At 35.8% G+C, this 21091-nt stretch overlaps 1 protein-coding gene across 6 annotated transcripts in view; it reads right to left on the bottom strand.

Moving 5' to 3' along the window:
- Window positions 1-21091, bottom strand: part of MAPK10 (mitogen-activated protein kinase 10) — a 162715-nt gene that overhangs the window by 21745 nt on the left and 119879 nt on the right. For all 6 annotated transcript variants that reach the window (XM_043969846.1, XM_043969848.1, XM_043969845.1 and 3 more), the window contains 2 exons: window positions 9773-9955; window positions 5289-5413 (listed from right to left, as the gene is read on the bottom strand). In XM_043969846.1, the coding sequence (XP_043825781.1) occupies window positions 5289-5413; window positions 9773-9955 (308 nt within the window). The remainder of the gene's footprint in view (window positions 1-5288; window positions 5414-9772; window positions 9956-21091) is intronic.

Here is a 21091-nt window from a genome sequence, read left to right as displayed (position 1 = left end):
AAAGAGAGAATTTAAAGTTAAGGAGGAAATAATTACAAGTTAAACATTTCAAATATAATGGGATAATTATAAAAGAAATAAAGTATAGGAACCAATAAGTGGGGCCTAAGAAGAGACAGAGAATCAGGATAAGATGATTTCAATTATAGATGAATAATTTTGATCCCATTCCCTTTCTTTTTTTTTTGCAGGGCAATGAGGGTTAAATGACTTGCCCAGGGTCACAGTGACTTGCCCACAGTCACCCTTTCTTTCAACTCATTCTTTTTCTTTGTAAAAATTGGGGATGGATGGGACAAGGAGAGAAAAAGAGACTTGGTGAAAGAAAAATACATAATCATAAGAAGGAATTAGAATGGGATCAACTCACTAATAAAATTGAGAATAGCAGATTGGATTTACAAAGCAGAATTTAGAAAATGGTGCTTATAAGAAATGCATATATACATAAAGATTCATACATATTAAAAATCAGAGACTGCAACATAATTTATCGTATTCCCAGTGAATAAAAAAAAGCTGATTGTAAATCCAGATAACAATAAAAAGAAATATGGTAAAAAGAAATAAACAGGGAAATTATATTATGCTGAAAAGCACCATAGTTAGTTAAATAATATCAGTACTTATAAGCACTATAAACCAAATGGTATAGCATTAAAACACTGAAAAGAAATATCAATCTAATTTCAGGGAAAGAGCACATTTTTAACTAGAGACCAGAATATGTCCTTTTCAGACCTAAACAGATCTAAAAAACATTAAAAATAAACATAGGGGGGCAGCTAGGTGGCGCAGTGCATAGAGCACCGGCCCTGGAGTCAGGAGGACCTGAGTTCAAATCCGTCCTCAGACACTTAACACTTACTAGCTGTGTGACCCTGGGCAAGTCACTTAACCCCAATTGCCTCACTAAAAAAAAAAAATAAAAATAAAAATAAACATAGGAAGTTAACAATCTGTATAGGATTCTTTAAAAAAAAGTAGATATGATAGAACTCTGGCAATTATCAAATGGGAATTCAAAGACACACACACATATTTCTCAGCTTTGAATGGAACCTTTACAAAAATTTCTTATATATAAGGACATTAAAAAAACAACAACCTCATAAACAAAAGCAGAAAAGCAGAAAAGTAAACACTATCCTTTACTGAATGCAACCAAATTAAAATTATCAATAAGGCACTCTTGAAGAAAGTATCCAAACTTGAATGGAATCTAAATAACATAATCCTAAAGAATGTGTAAGTCAAAAAACAAATCATAGAAGAAAGAAGCTTAAAAAAAATAGGCAATGTGAGAACACACCATTTCCTTATGGAGAAAATTTGTATTTCTTAAATAAACCATTTCATTAGCAACAACAAGAAATAGAAAGAATAGATCAATGAATTAAACACCTTAAAAATCTAGAAAAAGCAACAAAGCACACAAATATAAAATAATCAGAGAAGTATAAAATAGAAAATACTAAAAATAAATGGAAAACTCCATTGAACTTATAAAAACCCTAACAAACAGCTCATTGTTCTAAGTAAAGGGGAAGAGAAGAAACTAAATTACCAAAATCAAAAAGGAAAATTAACTACAGATAAAGAGAAACTAAGGGGGAAAAACAAGGCCCAAGTAGAATTGAATCAGTCTATAAGATTCAAGACTGTCAAGAGATCTATGACACCAAAATTACTAAAAATCTCCACTACAGAACAATATCTCTAAGGAATACTGATGCAAATATTTAACAAGAAAATATTAAAGTGGGAAAGAGCAACATAATAAATATATTATATACATGACTTAGATGAGTTTATGTACCAGTAATACAAGACTGGTTCAACATTAGGAATAGGATAATGGACACATTAATTACAAAACAATAAAAATACAAGATTATATCAATAGACCCTGAAAAAGCCTTTGATAAAAATAGAACATTTATGTTAAAAACATAAACATTTTATTTTTAAAATTTAACCTTTCCTTGATATTTTACATACTATCTAAAATCAGGACCTAAAGTTATCTAAAGTGGAGAAATGTTAAAAGCCTTTCAAAGAAGATCAAGGACAAAATAACAATGTCCACTGTAATCACTATTATTTGATATACTTCTAGAAACTCTAGCTCTTTCCATGAAGCAAGATAAAGAAATAACAGTACTAAGCATAGGCAACATGGAAACAAAATTAATTAAGATAATTTCAATAAAGTAGCAGAACATTAAATAATTCTCCCAAATCATTGGCTATTCTATATACTACCAAGAAGCTATGGGAGGAAAAGAAAAAGAAATTTCTTTCAAAACAACTACAGAATATATAAAATATTGGGAAGTCCACCAATCAAGATACACTCAGAACTTAAATGAATACAATTACAAACAACTTTATAGATGTTTATGGAAATATTAAAAGACAAATAACAGAAACTATATTAATTACTGTTGGGTGAGTTGTTATTATAATAAAATACCATAAAAACCTAAATTAATTTACAGATTTTAGTACTATACTAATCAAACTAGCAAAGGTTTGCTTTCTTGAAATAGACAATTTTTTAAAAAATTAATCAGAAAGAACAAAAGATCAAGAATCCCAAGTGAATTAGTAAAAAACAAAATTGGGAGGAAGGTGACCTAGCAGTACCAAATGCCAAACTATATCCCAAAGAAGTAATCACCGAAAATGTTTGATACTGATTTAAAAACAGTATAGATTTGGTATACAAGACCCCGAAACAATTGACCATAGCAGCATACTATGCAATAATCCAAGGATAAGGGCTAATGAGGGTAAGGCTAGGAAAACTGGAAAGCCATCTGTGAGAAATTAGACTTAGATTATTATCTCATATTTAACAAAACATTTCCAATGGATACATGAGCTAAATATTAAAAGTCCTATCATAAATTAGGGAAGAGAAGGAGATGCCTCTTACAATTAATCATAGAAGAGTTCTTAAGTAAACAAGTGATAAAAAATGATTATAAAAGCAAAAATTGATCATTTTATTTAATATCTAAATACCATTGCAAATCCATTTATCATTTTTTTTTCTAAAAAGCTATTCTAATGTCCTATTTTTATATGGGACCAGAGATCAGATTGTTTCAAATTTATTTTTGATTCTGAGATGTTCTGTTCCTGCCAAAAGAGGGACAGGTTCTGCTGCAAGTGTTCATGAGAAATGTTGTTAAATCTGGAAAATATATTCTTTACCAGAATAAATTTATAAAAATACAAGTGGAAGTAAGACTGGGGAAGGATAAAGCCTATGCATTTATTCCCCTGGCAAGCTTATATCTCTCAGTACACCTACTACTGGAGCAAGCACCTGTAATTAAAAAAGAAAAACATACTCACACATCTTCCAGTCTATCTATTTAGAAGTCATTTTTCCTGGTCTAAAGTGTGCAAAACACTGTCTGTCGTAATAGATAGATATCATTTCTACCATGGAATGACCACCACCTTTCTAGTCTCTCCTTGCTTTCATTAAGAGTACCCAAACTCTGAAACATGTGACTGCCCCACCTCCCACCTCTGTATAGAATTCTTTAAAAAAAAAAAGTAGATATGATAGAACTCTGGCAATTTTTATGATTGTTTCAAATTTTTCTTCCTTCCTCCTTTCCCCCTTCCCCAAGGGAGCAAGCAATCTGATATAGGTTATGCATATGCAATCATATTAAATGTATTTCCTCATTTTATTATTTGCCCTTCATTCTTTCTTCTTCTTCTTCTTCTTTTTTTTTTGCAGGGCAATGGGGGCTAAGTGACTTGCCCAGCTAGTGTCAAGTGTCTGAGACTGGATTTGAACTCAGGTCCTCCTGAATCCAGGGCCAGTGCTTTATCAACTAAACCACCTAACTGCCCCATTTGTCCTTCATTCTCAAAGAGGATCATGACATTGGGATGATGTCATGACTTGCTTTGAATTGGTTTAAGGAAGGGAGGGCTATGCAAGGTCCCAAACTCATTCTCTCTCCTTCCAGAGACATCTGGGTCCAGTGGCAGGATATATATCTGGGCAACTGGAGATGAACTTGGATGTTTAATGCAATTGGGTTTAAGTGATTTGCCCAGGGTCACACAGATAGTAAGTGTCTGAGATTAGATTTGAACTCAGGTCCTCTCTACTCCAGAGACAGTGCAGCACCTAGCTGCCCTATTTCCACATTAGTCATGCTATGAAAGGGGAGATGGAAAGTCATCTCTGAGCTACCATACCACCACAATCTGGAGAGTTGCTGTACTGCTGCCCCAATCCAGACAGATTTGGAAGACCACAGTGTTCCAATCTCATCTCTAGCTAGTTGTAAAAATACATTTTAATAGAGCTCCTTTGAACATCTAAGTTGTATATTTTGCCCCTTCTAAATGTAGGGCTGCCACATAATTAATCATTGATCAGGAGAAGTGTTTGCTACCAAATGAAGGAAATTAAATGAGTAAGAAAAATGGATCATCTCATTTTTTTAAATCTTCAAACACAAGGAGCCTTCATTCCACAGCTACAGAGTAGACCCAATTTATTCAATTACTAGTATCAGTCTGCTGTTTTATAAGAGCATCACTGTGGAACTAATGCTCCCTGTAACACTGATTTACTCAAAGTCATGTATTTATATAGTCAGCTAACATTAGGCAAGGTGGTTTCTATCAGTGAAATGATTTCCATTTAAGATTATCAATAAGTGTTGAGAGAAATAATTAAATATATCACTCAAAACACTGATATTCAGCTGTCATATTCAATCTAATCTAAGTGGGGAAAAAATTTCCCCTTCCCTAATACCTTCAACAAAGATATTTTTTTAATATGGTTTCCTGGCAAGGCAAATCTTCACTACCTAATGATGAAAGTGTTGGTGGTTATAATGTTCCAAAGCAGTATGAGTTACTGGTGTGATTCTTTTACAAGTGTTCTTTTACATGGAATGGTAACAAAGCAACAAATTCTTTTTGTTCTTTTCTCCCCTACTAAGGCAGCAGCAGGAATGGTATGATTGGCTTAAATATACACAAGAATAGACTGGAGATTTTGTACACGTTGTTTCTTGAATTAAGGAAACTTCTACCTCAAGAAAGCACATGAGGAATGCAGAACACATAAAATAACTTCTTGAGAGTTAGAGAAAAGATAAAAACATATTAACTGGATCCAGCAAATGGGGGTGGGGGATCTAGTTTGTTTCACTTGGCCTGCAGTTACTTTCCTATTTTCACTGCTTGGTAAAATATGGCTGTGTTCCATCTGTAGATGGGAAATGAGAGAGACCTACCGCCTCCACTTCAGCAGGATCATACCAGACGTTGATGTATGGATGCTGTAAGGCGTCATCCACTGATATCCTTTTGGCTGGATCAATCACTAGCATCTTTGACAATAGGTCCCTGGCTTGGCTGGCTGAAATGAGAAAAAAAAAAAGTGAAATTCTAAGTGATTGGGGAAAGAGAAAGTAGTGCAAGAGGAAAGAAAGAAAGGGTAGAGAAAGAAGCATTTACTGGTGTGGATGAAATATGAATCTTCATTTCAAACACTGATTAAAGCGGTTCATCTTCTAGAAAACAAAATGAACTTTCTATTTCCATATATCTTCAGAGCTTGTTTTATTTAGGAGTCTGAAGGGCTAACGTGCCCCGAGAATTCTCTGCATTAATATTCTAAACCTTATTCCAAATCTTAGGACATTGAGATTTATCTACTTTAGATATTCATTTGTTGATACGTATCCCTGTGTCAGTATGAGAGTTGGCCCTTGGGAAAGCTATATTTATGAAATACAGTTTTTGGTTTTTTGTGGGTTTTTTTAGTGAGGCAGTTGGGGTTAAGTGACTTGCCCAGGGTCACACAACAAGTGAGTGTTAAGTGTCTGAGGTCAGATTTGAACTCAAGTCCTCCTGAATCCAGGGCCAGTGCTCTATCCACTGCGCCACCTAGCTGCCCCCTTGAAATACAATTTTTAATCCATATGTTTCTTATAATACAAATGTATCACTATCATAATTTAATAATTTTTCATTAAAAGTGATACATTATATAACTATAATTATAAGCAGTGAAATTAGTTCAAGTAGCACGATGAGGAAATAATTATTGGCTTTCATCCTTTAAAAAAATAAACATATCTAGTCCCTAGAAGGGACCTCCTAAACCCTCTAGTCCTTATTTTAAAGGTGAAAAAAATGACTCCCAGAGAGATGATGTGACTTTTCCAAAGTCCCAAATGTTCATAAAGTCCAAGGGTCAGAGGGAGGGCCAAACCCAGGCCCCCTAACTCCAGAACTGCTCTTTCCATTATGCTGTACTGCCTTGAGTCCTTTATATCTCATTCACTCTCCTTCTTTGGAAAATTGCAGTTAAGACCATTAGATTTACAATATTATATTACAAGATTACAATATTTACAATATTAATAGTAGTATTATACAATACTACTAAAACAACAACAACAAAAAGGCAGCGTGAAAAAAAACTTAGGCATAAAGCCCAGGGCTTGCTACCAGCATATCCAGATCAGATGTATCCAATTCATTGCCCAAGTATAGTCCGAATGAGATTAAAAGGTTGGGAATGTTTAATAAAATAAATAAAAATACAGTACAACATAGATAATGTTAAGTTGTACTTTTCTGAGTCATCAGACTCACTTAGAGACAGTACTCAAATGCATTTGTCTTTTTGCATAGTGAAATATGCTATGAAGAAGACAAATTTGTAAGGAAAGAAACCAAAATCTTCCAATTAAAACAAATAAAAAAAGAGACCGTGCGTGGTCATTTTATTAATAATAAATCTCTATTTAGGACTAAAGTTGGTGTTTTTTCATTTATGAATTAACATTATTAGAGATTGCTTACAAAAGGGAGATAAGGAAGGCTTTGTTGTACTACTAATCACCACTAGAAAAACAAATCAGGGGGCAGCTAGGGGGCGCAATGGATAAGGCACCGGCCCTGGATTCAGGAGGACCTGTGTTCAAACCCAGCCTCAGACACTTACTAGCTGTGTGACCCTGGGCAAGTCACTTAACCCCCATTGCCCTGCAAAAAAAAAAAAAGAAAAAAGAAAAATAAATCATCATTGTATCTGAGAAATTGAATATTTGTTCCTCTTTTAGGTCCAACCAAAATGCCACCTCCTTTTTAAAAACATCATTGCTTCTCCCTATTGGTAATAACTTTGTCCTTTCTTATGTATCTTGGACCCTATACAGTATTTTGTTGTTGTATTTCTCTAATACATATATCATGTGTTATTGTTCATTACTTATGTGTGTATGTGAGATTTCTTAGTTCCAGACTGTCAGCTCTAGGATTGTGGGAACCAATTCAGATAAATTTTCAATCTCCCTTAGGGCCTAGCTACTATACTATGCACATAGTAGGTATTTTATACATGCTTAGCTTTTTTTTTTTTTTTTTAGTGAGGCAATTGGGGTTAAGTGACTTGCCCAGGGTCACACAGCTAGTAAGTGTTAAGTGTCTGAGGCCGGATTTGAACTCAGGTCTTACTGAATCCTCAGGTACTCCTGACTCCAGGGCCAGTGCTCCAGTCACTGCGCCACCTAGCTGCCCCATGTTTAGCTTTTTATTAATTCATGATCCTAGGACTTAGAACTAGAAAAAGCTTTAGCAATAATCTAATACAATCCCCCCATTTTACACATACAGAAAACTGAAGACTAAAGGAGAGAGGTACTACATATGTCAAAAGTACCCCAATCATGAACATTTTTTAAAAAAGAAAAATGTAGGGGGCAGCTAGGTGGCACAATGGATAAAGCACCGGCCCTAGATTCAGGAGTACCTGAGTTCAAATCAGGCCTCAGACACTTGACACTTAGTAGCTGTGTGAACCTGGGCAAGTCACTTAACCCTCTTTGCCCTGCAGGAAGAAAGAAAGAAAGAAAGAAAGAAAGAAAGAAAGAAAGAAAGAAAGAAAGAAAGAAAGAAAGAAAGAAAGAAAGAAAGAAAGAAAGAAAGAAAGAAAGAAAGAAAGAAAGAAAGAAAGAAAGAAAGAAAGAAAAATGGAAATACCCAATTGATTCTGCAGTTTTTCTCACAGAACCCTAATTCTCTCTTTTTTTTTTTTTTTTTTTTTGCGGGGCAATGGGGGTTAAGTGACTTGCCCAGGGTCACACAGCTAGTAAGTGTCAAGTGTCTGAGGCCGGATTTGAACTCAGGTACTCCTGAATCCAGGGCCGGTGCTTTATCCACTGCGCCACCTAGCCGCCCCCATGAACCCTAATTCTCAAGTGGTCCACCACTGTAATATCAAATTTTTTATAGGTTCTAGAATATTTTCAACTACAAACTAATATAATTTTGTCTTTTTTCTGCTTTTTCCCTTCTAGACTCATTGACATTAGAATATTTCTACTCTTAGATATAGGACAATAAAAGCAGAAATTATATCTATATGGTTTGGAGTCATTCAGAAAAATGTCCTGGAAAAAGATCAAAGGAAATGGAATACATTCTTTCCTAAAATATGTCTGAACTTGGATTTCCTATATCTGTTGATTCAATAGTTTACCCAATTTTAAACATTTTTGCTAAATAAAATTGGCTATGGAGGAAACAAAGTTTCATTACCATTATCTCATTGTCCCATCCAAGTATCATAGCCAATAAGTGAAATACAAAAGCAAGAATTAGTGATACTTGTTCTCATTTAATAAAGTATTTCTCTGACTTTTAAAAGAAAAAGCAGGCGATCCACTTAGAAATTGAAAGCAAGGATTTTGTTCAGGTAGGTAGATTCTCAGGAGACCTGATGCTAATGGATTTCAGTGTAATTTCATGCATTAAGAATTCACTGTTTAAAAGCAAGATTATATTTTTAGTTGTCATTCGTTTACTCCAGAAATTGACATTTTATTCACTGCTTTCATTCACAGGTAGTTCTAATAGGCTAAAACTATACAAGTAAGATAAACTCACAGATATTAAAGTATCTTAAAAATTCAAAAAATTTTGGAAAGCTTTTCAAAGCTGAAAAATTTTATTGGAAAGCCTACCCCTGTAAGAATGTGGGCATGTAAATGTATTTCCACACACACACATATATACACAGAAAAGTCCAGAACACAGTATAAAAGAATACTGATCAAGATGATCTGGGTTCAAATTCCACCTCTTAAAGATGTGGGACTACAGGCTAGTCACTTACTCCTTTGAATCTCGTTTCCAGGAACAACAATAATCATTGTAACCATATCACATGATTGTTGTGAGGCTCAAATTGTAAAACGTATGCAAAATGCTTTGCAGCATCGATTATTATACAAATGTCAATCATCATGAAAGAGAAAGGGAGGAAAAATAAGGACTCATCGTGGCAGATGAAAAGAGCAAGTATTGATTCATTGGAAGTTTACCTTCACCTCCTAAAGTTAAACTTGAACGTGATCTACATTCTGAATATCAAATAAAAGAAGTAACTTTATTTTAAATCACTTAGAATTTACAAGCCTTCCTTCAAACATTCCCCAGGGGCAGCTAGGTGACAGTGGATAGAGCACCAGCCCTGGATTCAGGAGGACCCAAGTTCAAATCCAGCCTCAGACACTTAACACTTACTAGTTGTGTGACCCTGGGCAAGTCACTTAACCCCAATTGCCTCAGCGCCCCCCCCCCCCAAATGCGCCAAATAGGATGGTTGTGACCCTACCCCTCATGTACCAGGAGCCAACAGTTACAAATACCATCTTGCTGAATTTTTCCTTCACACTACAGCACAAAGAGCCTTTGTTTAACATACCTTTAAGTTTATTGTGCTCGGAGTCAGCAGGGAAGAGGGAGTCTGGAAAGAGCTTGGGGAAAGTAAGGCCTGCATACTTGGGCCGATTCTCCACGTAGTTTCTTACTGTCGGTTGCAGTTTCTTCATGAACTCTGGACATGGTGTTCCTAGTTGCTCGATTACTTTGTTCCATTGATCAATATCTGGGAATCAAACAGTTAAGGGGGAAAAAAACCAGGAGACTCTGCCAGCTACCTGACAATGTGACTAATTCTTTCTCAGGATCCTAAGTCACTGTATCAAGAATTTTCAAACGATGAATTCCTACTGAAATTTTAATCCCTGATGACAACCATCTCTTGGATTCTGAGCTGATTAAACATTTCAGACTTCTCTCCATCACGTCCCAAAACAAAACACTATGCATGCAAAGTATAACTCTGGAACGACAGAGTAATGTAATCAGATAGTGGGAGAATCATTTTCACATTGGTATTCTTTCATTCCTTCTGTTATTTTGTATTTATTTATCTATGGATGAGATATGGCAAAGTAGGTAGAGAGCTGGCCTAGATAGAATCTGGGAGAATTTGGGTTCAAGTTCCACCTCTGACAGTGTTCTAGAAACTCTCTAAGAGCAAGAGAAATGGTTGATTTCCTTTGGTACAGGGAGTTTCCTCATGTCAGAGTTCCCAAAGTGTTTCACACAGGGCCTAACAAGCAGTAGGTGATATATAAATACATATTCCCTCCCCTCCCCCCTACCAATGAAATCACAGCCCCCCACCCCACCCCCAAAACCCCAGCATTTACTACATATACAAGGCAGGGTCCTAAGCATTTTACAAACATTATTTCATTTTATCCTCCCAACAACTGTGGGAGGTGGGTGTTATTATTGACCCCTTTTCACAGAGAAGTATTCTGAGATAGGTAGAAGTTAAGTGGCTTGCCCCAGGTCCTACAGCTATTAAATATCTGAGGCTGGATTTGAATTCAGGTTTTTCTTGCTCCATGTCCAATACTCCATCCATACCTAGATACCTCTTCGAACTTCTTAATGGTTCTTATCTCAATGACATCTAAAACTTTCTTAAATTTTCTGCAACACTTTCTGAAAATTCTGGGTTTTCCTTTGGGCCAGTACTGGAGATGCTGATAGCAGACAAAGATGTGGCCCTTGCATAGGCCCTATTTAAGTGAAAAAATCACCATGTACCTAGTTATTGACATGTTATAGACCGAGCACTTAGCACATGGTAGAGACTTAGTAAATGTATATTGACTTACTGACTGATCATCCCTAACTATGTCTAAGATTTCAATAACATTTCATACAGCAATAGAAATGACAGTTGTAAGGTTATTCTGGATTTACATGAACTACTAGGTAACAGGAATTTTCTTGAGATGTGTTTTAGTCACTTAGAAATTCAAAGTATTTGCTGTTCTTCATCCTCTTGAAGAAAAAAGCAATTTCACAAAGCCCTACCAATCATTCAGAAGCAGTTTGCAATGCAATGGATAGAGCTCCGGGTCTGGAGTCAGGAAGACCTGAGTTGAAATGCAGCCTCAGACACAGTAGCTGTTTGACTCTGAGCAAGTAATTTAACCTTATGTGCCTCAGTTTCCTCTTCTGTAAAATGAGCTAGAGAAAGAAATAGCAAACCACTCTACTATCTTTTCCAAGAAAACCCCAAATGGAGTCACTAATATGGACTTGACTGAAATGACTGGGCAAATCAATCATTTCCCTAACTGATTAGGAAATAATAATGAAAAGAGAAACAATAACATAAAGGGAAACCACACTGACAGACTCAGAATGCTTATCAACGCAGTGGTTGATTCTCACTTCAGAGGGCTAATGAAGCCTAGGACCATCTCCTTGGGTAGGTGATAGACTCTAGGTTCAAGAGGAAGCATAGATTTTCAAGCATTGCCAATGCGTTGATTTGTTTTGCTTAACAGTACTTAATTGTTATAAAAGCGGGATGTCTGCTAGTATGCATGAAAAAGTCAATTGGAAGTTACAATGATGTAAAACTTATTAATGTTTTAAAAGAAAGAAAAAGTGGGGCAGCTAGGTGGTGCAGTGGATAGAGCACTGGCCCTGGAGTCAGGAGTACCTGAGTTCAAATCCAGCCTCAGACACTTAACAGTTACTAGCTGTGTGACCCTGGGCAAGTCACTTAACCCCAATTGCCTCACTAAAAAAAAAAATAAAATAAAATAACAAATTAAAAAAAGAAAGAAAAAGTAACTAATTTATGTATCCTTGGAGAGCAATTTAAAACCTCCAGCTTTGCGAATTTTAGCAGTACTCTTCTATAAAGTTGAATACATTGCCTAAAGATCAGCATTGGAGACTATACATCTGAAAGGTAGGCAATAAATGATTAACATCTGCTTCAAAGAAGTAGTTGCTGATTTTTAAAATGAGAGGTATTTCTTAAAGAACAGAAATTTCAACAGAAAAGTTCTAGTTGCAAAGCTTAGGAAGGAAGCTGATATTCAGGTTGCTTTTTAAGCAACACAATAACAGTCTACTTAAGTGCTTGACTCCTAGATATTCAAAACAGTTCAGCTGAGCAAGATTTGTCATCCCTGGCAAAAGACTTTATTTATTAAACTTTATCCAGAGAAAATGCAAATTTAAAGCACAGCAAAAAGTAGTATTGCATGGGGCAAAACTTAAATCTTTTTATTATGTAATAACTCTGATACTTTCCCTGACACCCCAACTGAAATTTTTTTTTGGTGAGGCAATTGGGGTTAAGTGACTTGCCCAGGGTCACACAGCTAGTAAGTGTTAAGTGTCTGAGGCTGGATTTGAACTCAGGTCCTCCTGACTCCAGGGCCAGTGCTCTATCCACTGCGCCACCTAGCTGCCCCACCCCAACTGAAATTTAAAAATTAGAACAATTTCTCTATAAAAGACAGATAATTTGACAGCGCTAAATTAGGATAAATAGAAATCAGTAGTTCAGTTTTCATTTTTTCTTCAGTCCTCTGGGATTGTCATTGATCATTGTATAGCTGAGAATAGTTAAGTCAGTCATAGTTCTTCATCAAACGATCTTGCTGTCACTGTGCACAACATACTCTTGGTTCTGCTCACTTCACTATACAAGAATTCATATAAGTCTTTCCAGGTTTTTCAGAAATCATCACAATTCTCATTTCTTATAGCACAATAATATTCCATCATAAATGGATTTGAAAAGATCAAAATAATTGTGGCTAAATCCATCGGGACAGCTCTATGTAGAAATTATATTTAATATATAGAGTTCAGAGCTACCTTTGGGGATTTAAAATAACACTGGACTTGCAAAAAGAGTTACCATACAACTCTTTAGAAATAAATCTACTACATAAAACAAAACACGTTGGTTAGAATACTTTCCAAAGGAATAGCATACTGCACATTTACAAATGCTATTAATTTTCTTACTGCCAACTTTGGAGTTTGTAAATTTCTTTTATCTTTTATGTACCTTTAAAAAAATGTTTTATGTAGAATGTATGGCTTGGATGCGCCTTGTATTTTCCAATGCCCATAAAATAAAGTGTACTTTTGGGGGCAGCTAGGTGGTGCAGTGGATAGAGCACCGGTCCTGGATTCAGGAGGACCTGAGTTCAAATCCAGCCTCAGACACTTGACACTTACTAACTGTGCGACCCTAGGAAAGTCACTTAACCCCAATTGCCTCACCAAATAAATAAATAAACAAACAATATAATAAATGAACAAACAAATAAATGAATAAATAAATAATAAAGTGTACTTTTAATATGGTCATTTAAAGGAATTATATTCCCAATTTTTGGTGCAGGTTAATATGTTCATGGGAGGAACACAGAAGTCTTCAAATGGCTTGTTTTTACATTACTCCAAGCAATTATCAAAAGTCTGAAAACTGAATAGGCAGTACTGTGGTCAAGGCCACGTCTTGCTCATGAAAAGTTCCATCCTCCATTCAGTAGCCAAAGTGATTTTCCTAAAGTGCAGGTCTGAGTATGTCACACCCCATCCCCATCCTCACCCCCAACTCAATAAATTCCAATGACTCTCTATAGCCTCCAGGATCAAGTACAAAACCCTCTTATAGAGTTCAAAGCCCTTCATGAGTCAGCAGCACCATGCCACCCCACTGCCCTCCATACACATACCTTTCCACCTTATACCTCACCAAGAACTCTGCAATCCAGTGACATTGGCCTCCGTGCTATTCCTCAATAACATATCCATTTCTTGGCTCTGGAAATTTTGTCTTGTGTGGACTGCCCTACTTCCTCATCTCTGCCTCCTGGCTTGTTTCAGGAACTAGCTAGCATCCCACCATCTACCGGAAGGCTTCCCTAAGCCATCATAATTCTAACTCCTTCCATCTTTTCATTATGTGCAATTTTTCCAGTCTTGTTTATACCTAGTCACTTGAATGTTGTCTCCAGTCATTAGATTGTGAGATTCTTGAAAACAGAATTACCTTTTCTCTGCTTAGCACTGATTGTCATATACAGGATGGGCCAAAAGTCACAATGTTTTAATGCCTTTTTGAACATTCTTTTTTCTTTTTTTTGTCATTTACGAGATTTGATTTTTCACACGTAATGTAAATTCATTTCCTATATACACCGTAAATCAAGATGCTATGGTATTTTTTTTGTGTGGGGCAATGAGGGTTAAGTGACTCGCCCAGGGTCACACAGCTAATAAGAGTCAAGTGTCTGAGGCTGGATTTGAATTCAGGTCCTCCTGAATCCAGGGCCAGTGCTTTATCCACTGCACCATCTAGCTGCCCCCCCCCCAAGATGCTGTGGTATTGTAAAGTAAAAACAAAGGAGTTATTAAATACTGAAACCCATTCATGACTTTTGGCCTGCCCTGACAAGTTTTTTCCCCCTTCTTTTTGGCTCTAGGAAGGAGTATATACACTAAGAAAAAGTTAAAAAATTAAAAACAAATTTCGAGAGTTTAGTTTGATTTTACCTTAAGTAACATTCATTAACATGCTGAAATAATTCAAAGAACTCCCATGAAGCCCTACCTTATATATGTGGCTGTCACAGTCATGCCAGAAAAGCATATCCTGATCAGATATGGTGTAATTAAAGTGTTATAAAGATGTATAAATTTATAAAGCATCCAGGAGGGGTGAATGACTGTATAAGAAGACAATATCTTTTTTGTTTGTTTGTTTATGGGGATTATGACAAGAAATCAGGGCTCTATCACAAACCACACAGCGTTTCAAAGATGAATAGCACAGAAATGAGCAGGAAAAGAAGGACTCATGGCTATTATAGGGGAACCTCTATGTCAACAAATATGTTCTAAAATATTTTACATAAAAGTGTTTTTATTATTATTATAGTACTTCAAAGATTTCTTCTGGAATCTAATATTTCCTTTTTTAAAAGTATACAGGGGGGGCAGCTAGATGGCGCAGTGGTTAAAGCACCGGCCCTGGACTCAGGAGTACCTGAGTTCAAATCCGGCCTCAGACACTTGACATTTACTAGCTGTGTGACTGTGGGCAAGTCACTTAACCCCGTTGCCTAAAAAAAAAAAAAAAAGTATACAGCAGGGGCAGCTAGATGGCGAAGTGGATGGAGAACCGGCCCTGGAGTCAGGAGTGCCTGAGTTCAAATCTGGCCTCAGACACTTAACACTTACTAGCTGTGTGACCCTGGGCAAGTCACTTAACCCCAATTGCCTCACTAAAAAAAAAAAAGTATACAGCAAAATGTCAATAACTCAGGCTCATTTATCTAGAATAGGTGACCATTTTAGCAAAAGGTAAGTTGACATTCACTTTATTCCCATTCTGTTTAGGAGGGAGGGAGGGAGGAAGGGATGGAAGGAAGGAAGGAAGGAAGGAAGGAAGGAAGGAAGGAAGGAAGGAAGGAAGGAAGGAAGGAAGGAAGGAAGGAAGGAAGGAAGGAAGGAAGGAAGGAAGGAAGGAAGGAAGGAAGGAAAAAAGAAATGCTTCCATGATTTAAAAGGCAAAAAAATATTCTTAGGGCATACATTTTTTTAAATTATTAAGATACATTGTAGTTTAAAAAAAACTACCATGCATAAATCAACAATACATAACCAGCGAGTTCTAAGGGGATAACTAAAAAGATAAACTTCATTTGATGTGCCAGTAATGGGAATGTGGTAGGGAGGGGGGAAAAGGAGTCCAGTAGATCCAAAGTACTAGAAAATAGGATAAATTTTTTGGAACCCTGTTGAGGCAGTTAGAGGACACAGTAGGTAGAGCCCTAGACCTAAAGTCAGAAAGACACCAAGTTCAAATCTAGCCTCAGACACTTACTCAGTATGACCCTAGGCAAGTCACTTCAACTCTGCCTCAAGTTTCTCAAATGTGAAAATAGGGATAACAACACCACATTTGGACCAAAAAAAACCTCACAAAACAATAATCAGTATACATATTACAAGTCGATCTTATCCACTGATTAAAGTATAACAATACTTCATAGTTGGAAGGCAGCTTAGATATAATATAATCTATTTTATAGATAAGCGAAGGCTGAGATTGGAACTTGATACCAATTCTAACACATTTTCTACTGCACAAAGGCAAAGGGAACAGAAATCACTTGTGTATGCTTTAAATTAATTAAATTGGATTTCTTTGAAAAATAATTCAGTTCTGATTTTCCATAATTCAGACTATTCTTTCCCCAATAAGGGTGAATGAAGTTTTTAATACAGTAGGGGGGAAAATCCAAGAATTGAATATATTATTTATCGGACAGAATAACAATAGATATGATCATTGTTACCTCATCAATAATTTAAAAAAAAAAAATTTTGGTGAGGCAATTGGGGTTAAGTGACTTGCCCAGGGTCACACAGCTAGTAAGTGTTAAGTGTCTGAGACCGGATTTGAACTCAGGTCCTCCTGAATCCATGGCTGGTGCTCTATCCACTGTGCCACCTAGATGCCTCAATAATTATTTTTTAAAAAGACAAAACCTAATTAGCCAGTTTTCAAGAAAAATCCTTACATGAATATCTGTGAGGAAAAGGAAGGGAGGAGCTGTATTAGACTGACTGATTATACTTGTGAAAGAATACTTGTAGGGGCAACTAGGTGGTGCAGTGGATAAATCACCGACCCTGGATTCCGGAGGACCTGAGTTCAAATCTGGTCTCAGACACTTGACCCTGGGCAAGTCACTTAATGCTCATTGCCCCACAAAAGAAAAAGAAAAAAGAAAGAAAGAATACATGTAATTAAAGAAAATTCTCCAAAAAATAATGATATTGCTTGAGGTATATTAAAGAGGAACTCCACATTTTAAAACCAAAATTTTATTAACATTTTATTTAAATATGTCATTTCTTTTTTAAAAAAATAAATAAATAAAAGCCCTACAGCATTTAATTAACAATTGAAAACTTCATAACAGATGGTTCCTGTGGGGATGGTATTGCTAAGGTATGGCCAAACTTTCAATACCATGCATCATATTTTCCAGGTGGTACTTACTGTGTTGTTTATTTAAAACATTTGCCAAGATAAAAAAGATTTTCTGATGTGGTAAACATTTGGCTTTGTGATCTTAAAGAAACTTAAGAAAAGTGAGATAGATAGATAGATAGATACATAGATAGATAGATGATAGTGTATGTATACAGAAAAATTTCTATAACATAAAATATCTAGGTATATTATTCTATATTGATATGTAGCATGGCTGTTTATAGACTTGATATTTTTGTTCAATTCAAATATACCTAGTGGATGTCCAAAATGCAGTGTAGCAGCTGATATAGATAGATAGATGATTGATAGATAGATAGCTAGATAGAGAGATAGATAGATAGATAGATAGATAGATAGAGATAGAGAGATTTATTATCTGTAGCTACATATGTATATGTGTATATGCATATCTATGTGCATGTATATATGCATATATGTATACATGTCAACAGAATAAATATAATCCATTGTATATGCTATTATAATATGTTATACACATATGTACATATGAATGTGTGCACATATACATATGCAAATATACACATATATCAACAGAATAAAACATATATGTAATATTATATATGCACATGTGTATATACATATGCAATACAAATATCATCCATATACTCTATCATCTATCTATCTATCTATCTATCTCTATCTATCTATCTATCTCTCTATCTATCTATCTCTATCTCTCTATCTCTCTCTCTCTCTCTCTCTCTCTCTATCTATCTATCTATCTATCTATCTACAGGTATACATATCTCCACAGAAATCCCATAAGGGCCAAGAGGGAAAAGAGTGAGGACAGAGCCTACTCCCACCAATCATTTCTAGAAAGCTGTGATCAGTGCCAGAGGATAGTACTATACTTTTAATCATTTCTCCAGTGATGCACCCTAGTGATCGTATGTCAACTGAAAACAAAAAATGAAGTGAAGGTAAACAAGAGCACAACAGAAGAAGAACAAAGACATAAAGCCATGTTACAAATATGTTAAAAACAGGAGACTAACTTTCTATCATCTGCCTCTGCTGACTGTGTTTGGAAGATAGAAGAAATGCCTTTCGGGACCCCAAGCATAATCTTCCCCTCATTACTGTGTTATTGAAGCAATATTAGCTACCCAAGGGTAGATGCTAATGTAACTTTGCAATTCTAATTAAATGATTCATCTTGCCTGCTTTCCCAAAGATCAATTTCTATTTATTCACTAGGAAACTAATGATTTGTATTATAAATGAGTCTGGACTACATATTAATTTGAAAAATATGCAAACTAGTTTTTACCTTATTTCTTTCAAATGATGTGCTTAAAAAAATAAGCTGAGATGGCAAAAGAAAATGTGTTCTTTATGAAACACATTTATTCTTGTTTATAAGTTTAAATAAAGTAAAAAGGTTATTCTAGTTCAAAAACAATGGGTTGGAATATACTGTCTCAGCTTCATAAAATACTATGCATGCAATATATCTAAATAGAAAGCCCTGTATTTATCTCATAATCAATCAATTGCTTAACAAGCATTTATTAAGCACCTGTTATTGGCCAGCCCTAGAGTATGATTCTTTTACATAAATAAGGTTGTTCTACAATAGTAGGAAAAGGTTAAATTTTAATATGTGACAGTTCAATATGAAATAAATATGAGCACACCTAAGCTCCCACCCGGAAAATCAAGGTGTAATTAAAATGATGTTTTTTTAAAATTTGGTGTTACCCAGACTGTAAAAATAAAAAGCTAGAGATAAGCAGAAAAAGCTAAGGAGGGACAAATGATGCAAAGCCTTGCAAAGAAACTGAAATCTCTCTGTCTCAATCTCTAATACATTTTTTAAATACTATCAAAACTCTAAAAGAGAAATCTTAGGAGATATTATCCAGGGAATTTTCCATTGTTCCACTTAATTCTACCCACTGCCCTTCAAAATTATTTGCCAGTTCGAATAAAACGATCAAATTGTATATTTAAAGATTGTCCGATACTATGAAATAGAGATAGGCCAGTTGCCAGTGGGATTAATCTTTAAAATGAATAAACATATAACTTTTTGTCACTTGGCATGTTATCTCTACTCGGAAGAGACCAACAGCACTAAAATTGTTGGTGTTCAGTCGTTTCAGTCATATCTGACTCTTTGTGACCACATTTGGGCTTTTCTTAGTAAAAATAGTACAGTGGGTTTGCCATTTGCTTCTCTGACTCATTTTACGGATGAGAAAACTGAAGCCAACAAGGTTAAGTGACTTGTCTGGGGTCACACAGCTAGTAAGTATCTAAGGCTGAATTTGAATTCAGGCCTTCCTGACTCCATGCCCAGAGCTCTATCTACTGTGTCACTTAGCTGCCCATATTAAAATATTGTGAATGAATAATCTCAATCCAAAAAAAATTACAGAAAGATTAGAGGTAAATTCTAAGTTATAATAATAACAAAATAACCTATCTTTTTAACCCTTTCTTATAACTAGACAGGGTTTTTAACTCCAAGACGTTCTAGTGAATACTAATTATTTCTACTTCCATCAACTTTCAGAATTATTTTCAAAACCCATGAAAATGCCACCCACTGCTAGAAACTATTATGCTTGATAAGAAGTCTGAAGAAAGATTTGTCAACATGATTCTTCAAACCCAAGTTTCCCAAATAGAATTTCCACGACTACTTTAAATCATTCCCCTCCACAAGTTTCTCATGCTCCCTCCCACTAACTCAGTCCTTTGTGGGTCCTGAGTTCAATTTTCAAGCTCATTTTCCTGCCACAGGAGAGCTTAGTATGTTTTTGGAGTTGCTCAAATAGAATATGATCACATGTGAAATCATGTTCAGTGATTCTAAGATCATTTGGTGGATTCCATTAGCTCCCATGGATGCAATTTTCATCTTTATGTTGATCATTTTGAGATGTAGTTAACCAGTTCTAATCTCTCTCCTGCACCCCAATCTCCTATCTCTACTGGCTTTTCCTGGCCTTCCTTCTGAGGTTGCCTCCAATTTACCCTATGTCTTATTTGTACATAGTTGTTTCTATATCACTCCCCATTAGATTGTGAACTCCTTGAGGGCAGGCACTATTTTTGTCTTTATTTGTATCCCTGACAGTGTGTGGATAGTAAGTGCTTAATAAATGCTTGTGGATATGACATGATTATTTTTATATATACTTGTCTTCTCCAATAGAATATAAGCTCCTTACAGTAGATATTATTTCATTCTTTCTACTTTTACCCCCAAGTATCTAGAGCAATGTGCAGCCCATAGTAGGTAGTTAGCAATTACCTGTTAATTAATTAACTGATCCTATCTGAATAAGGAAATCAACTACATTATCTCCCCAATGGCTCATTCTACGTCCTTCCCCTGACATGCTCCTATAATTAAGAGAAGGTCTTCCCATCAATCATCCAAAACCCTTCTATTTCCATCCTCATGAACTCCCTTCAGTTTCCCTGTCTCAAGACCCTCCCCACTCCAATTTCCTTCACTCAGATGCCAAGGTGATTTTTCTAAAGTATAAACCCTGCTCCCCGCTGCTCAATGCCCCCTATTGTCTCCAAAAAATCCTTTGTATTTAAAGTCCTTCAAGCCCTGACCTTAGAGTTCTTCATACCTTTCCAGCCTTCTTATATTTTACCCCCTTCCCATGCACTCTACAATGCAGTTACTCACCGCTAGGCTATTCCTCACATACAATACTCCATCTCCCTGTTCTGGGGCTTTGGCTGTCATCCATGCCTGGAATAGTCACTGTCTTCACCTCCACCTCTTAGCTTTCCTGGCTCTCTTCAATCCCATCTCCTACAGTGGTACTTTCCTCCTCC

This window comes from Dromiciops gliroides, chromosome 6, assembly GCF_019393635.1.
Source record: "Dromiciops gliroides isolate mDroGli1 chromosome 6, mDroGli1.pri, whole genome shotgun sequence".
Lineage (NCBI taxonomy): Eukaryota > Metazoa > Chordata > Mammalia > Microbiotheria > Microbiotheriidae > Dromiciops > Dromiciops gliroides.
The sequence above is the reverse complement of the archived record's forward strand: the minus strand, read 5'-3'. Positions and strand labels throughout refer to the sequence as shown.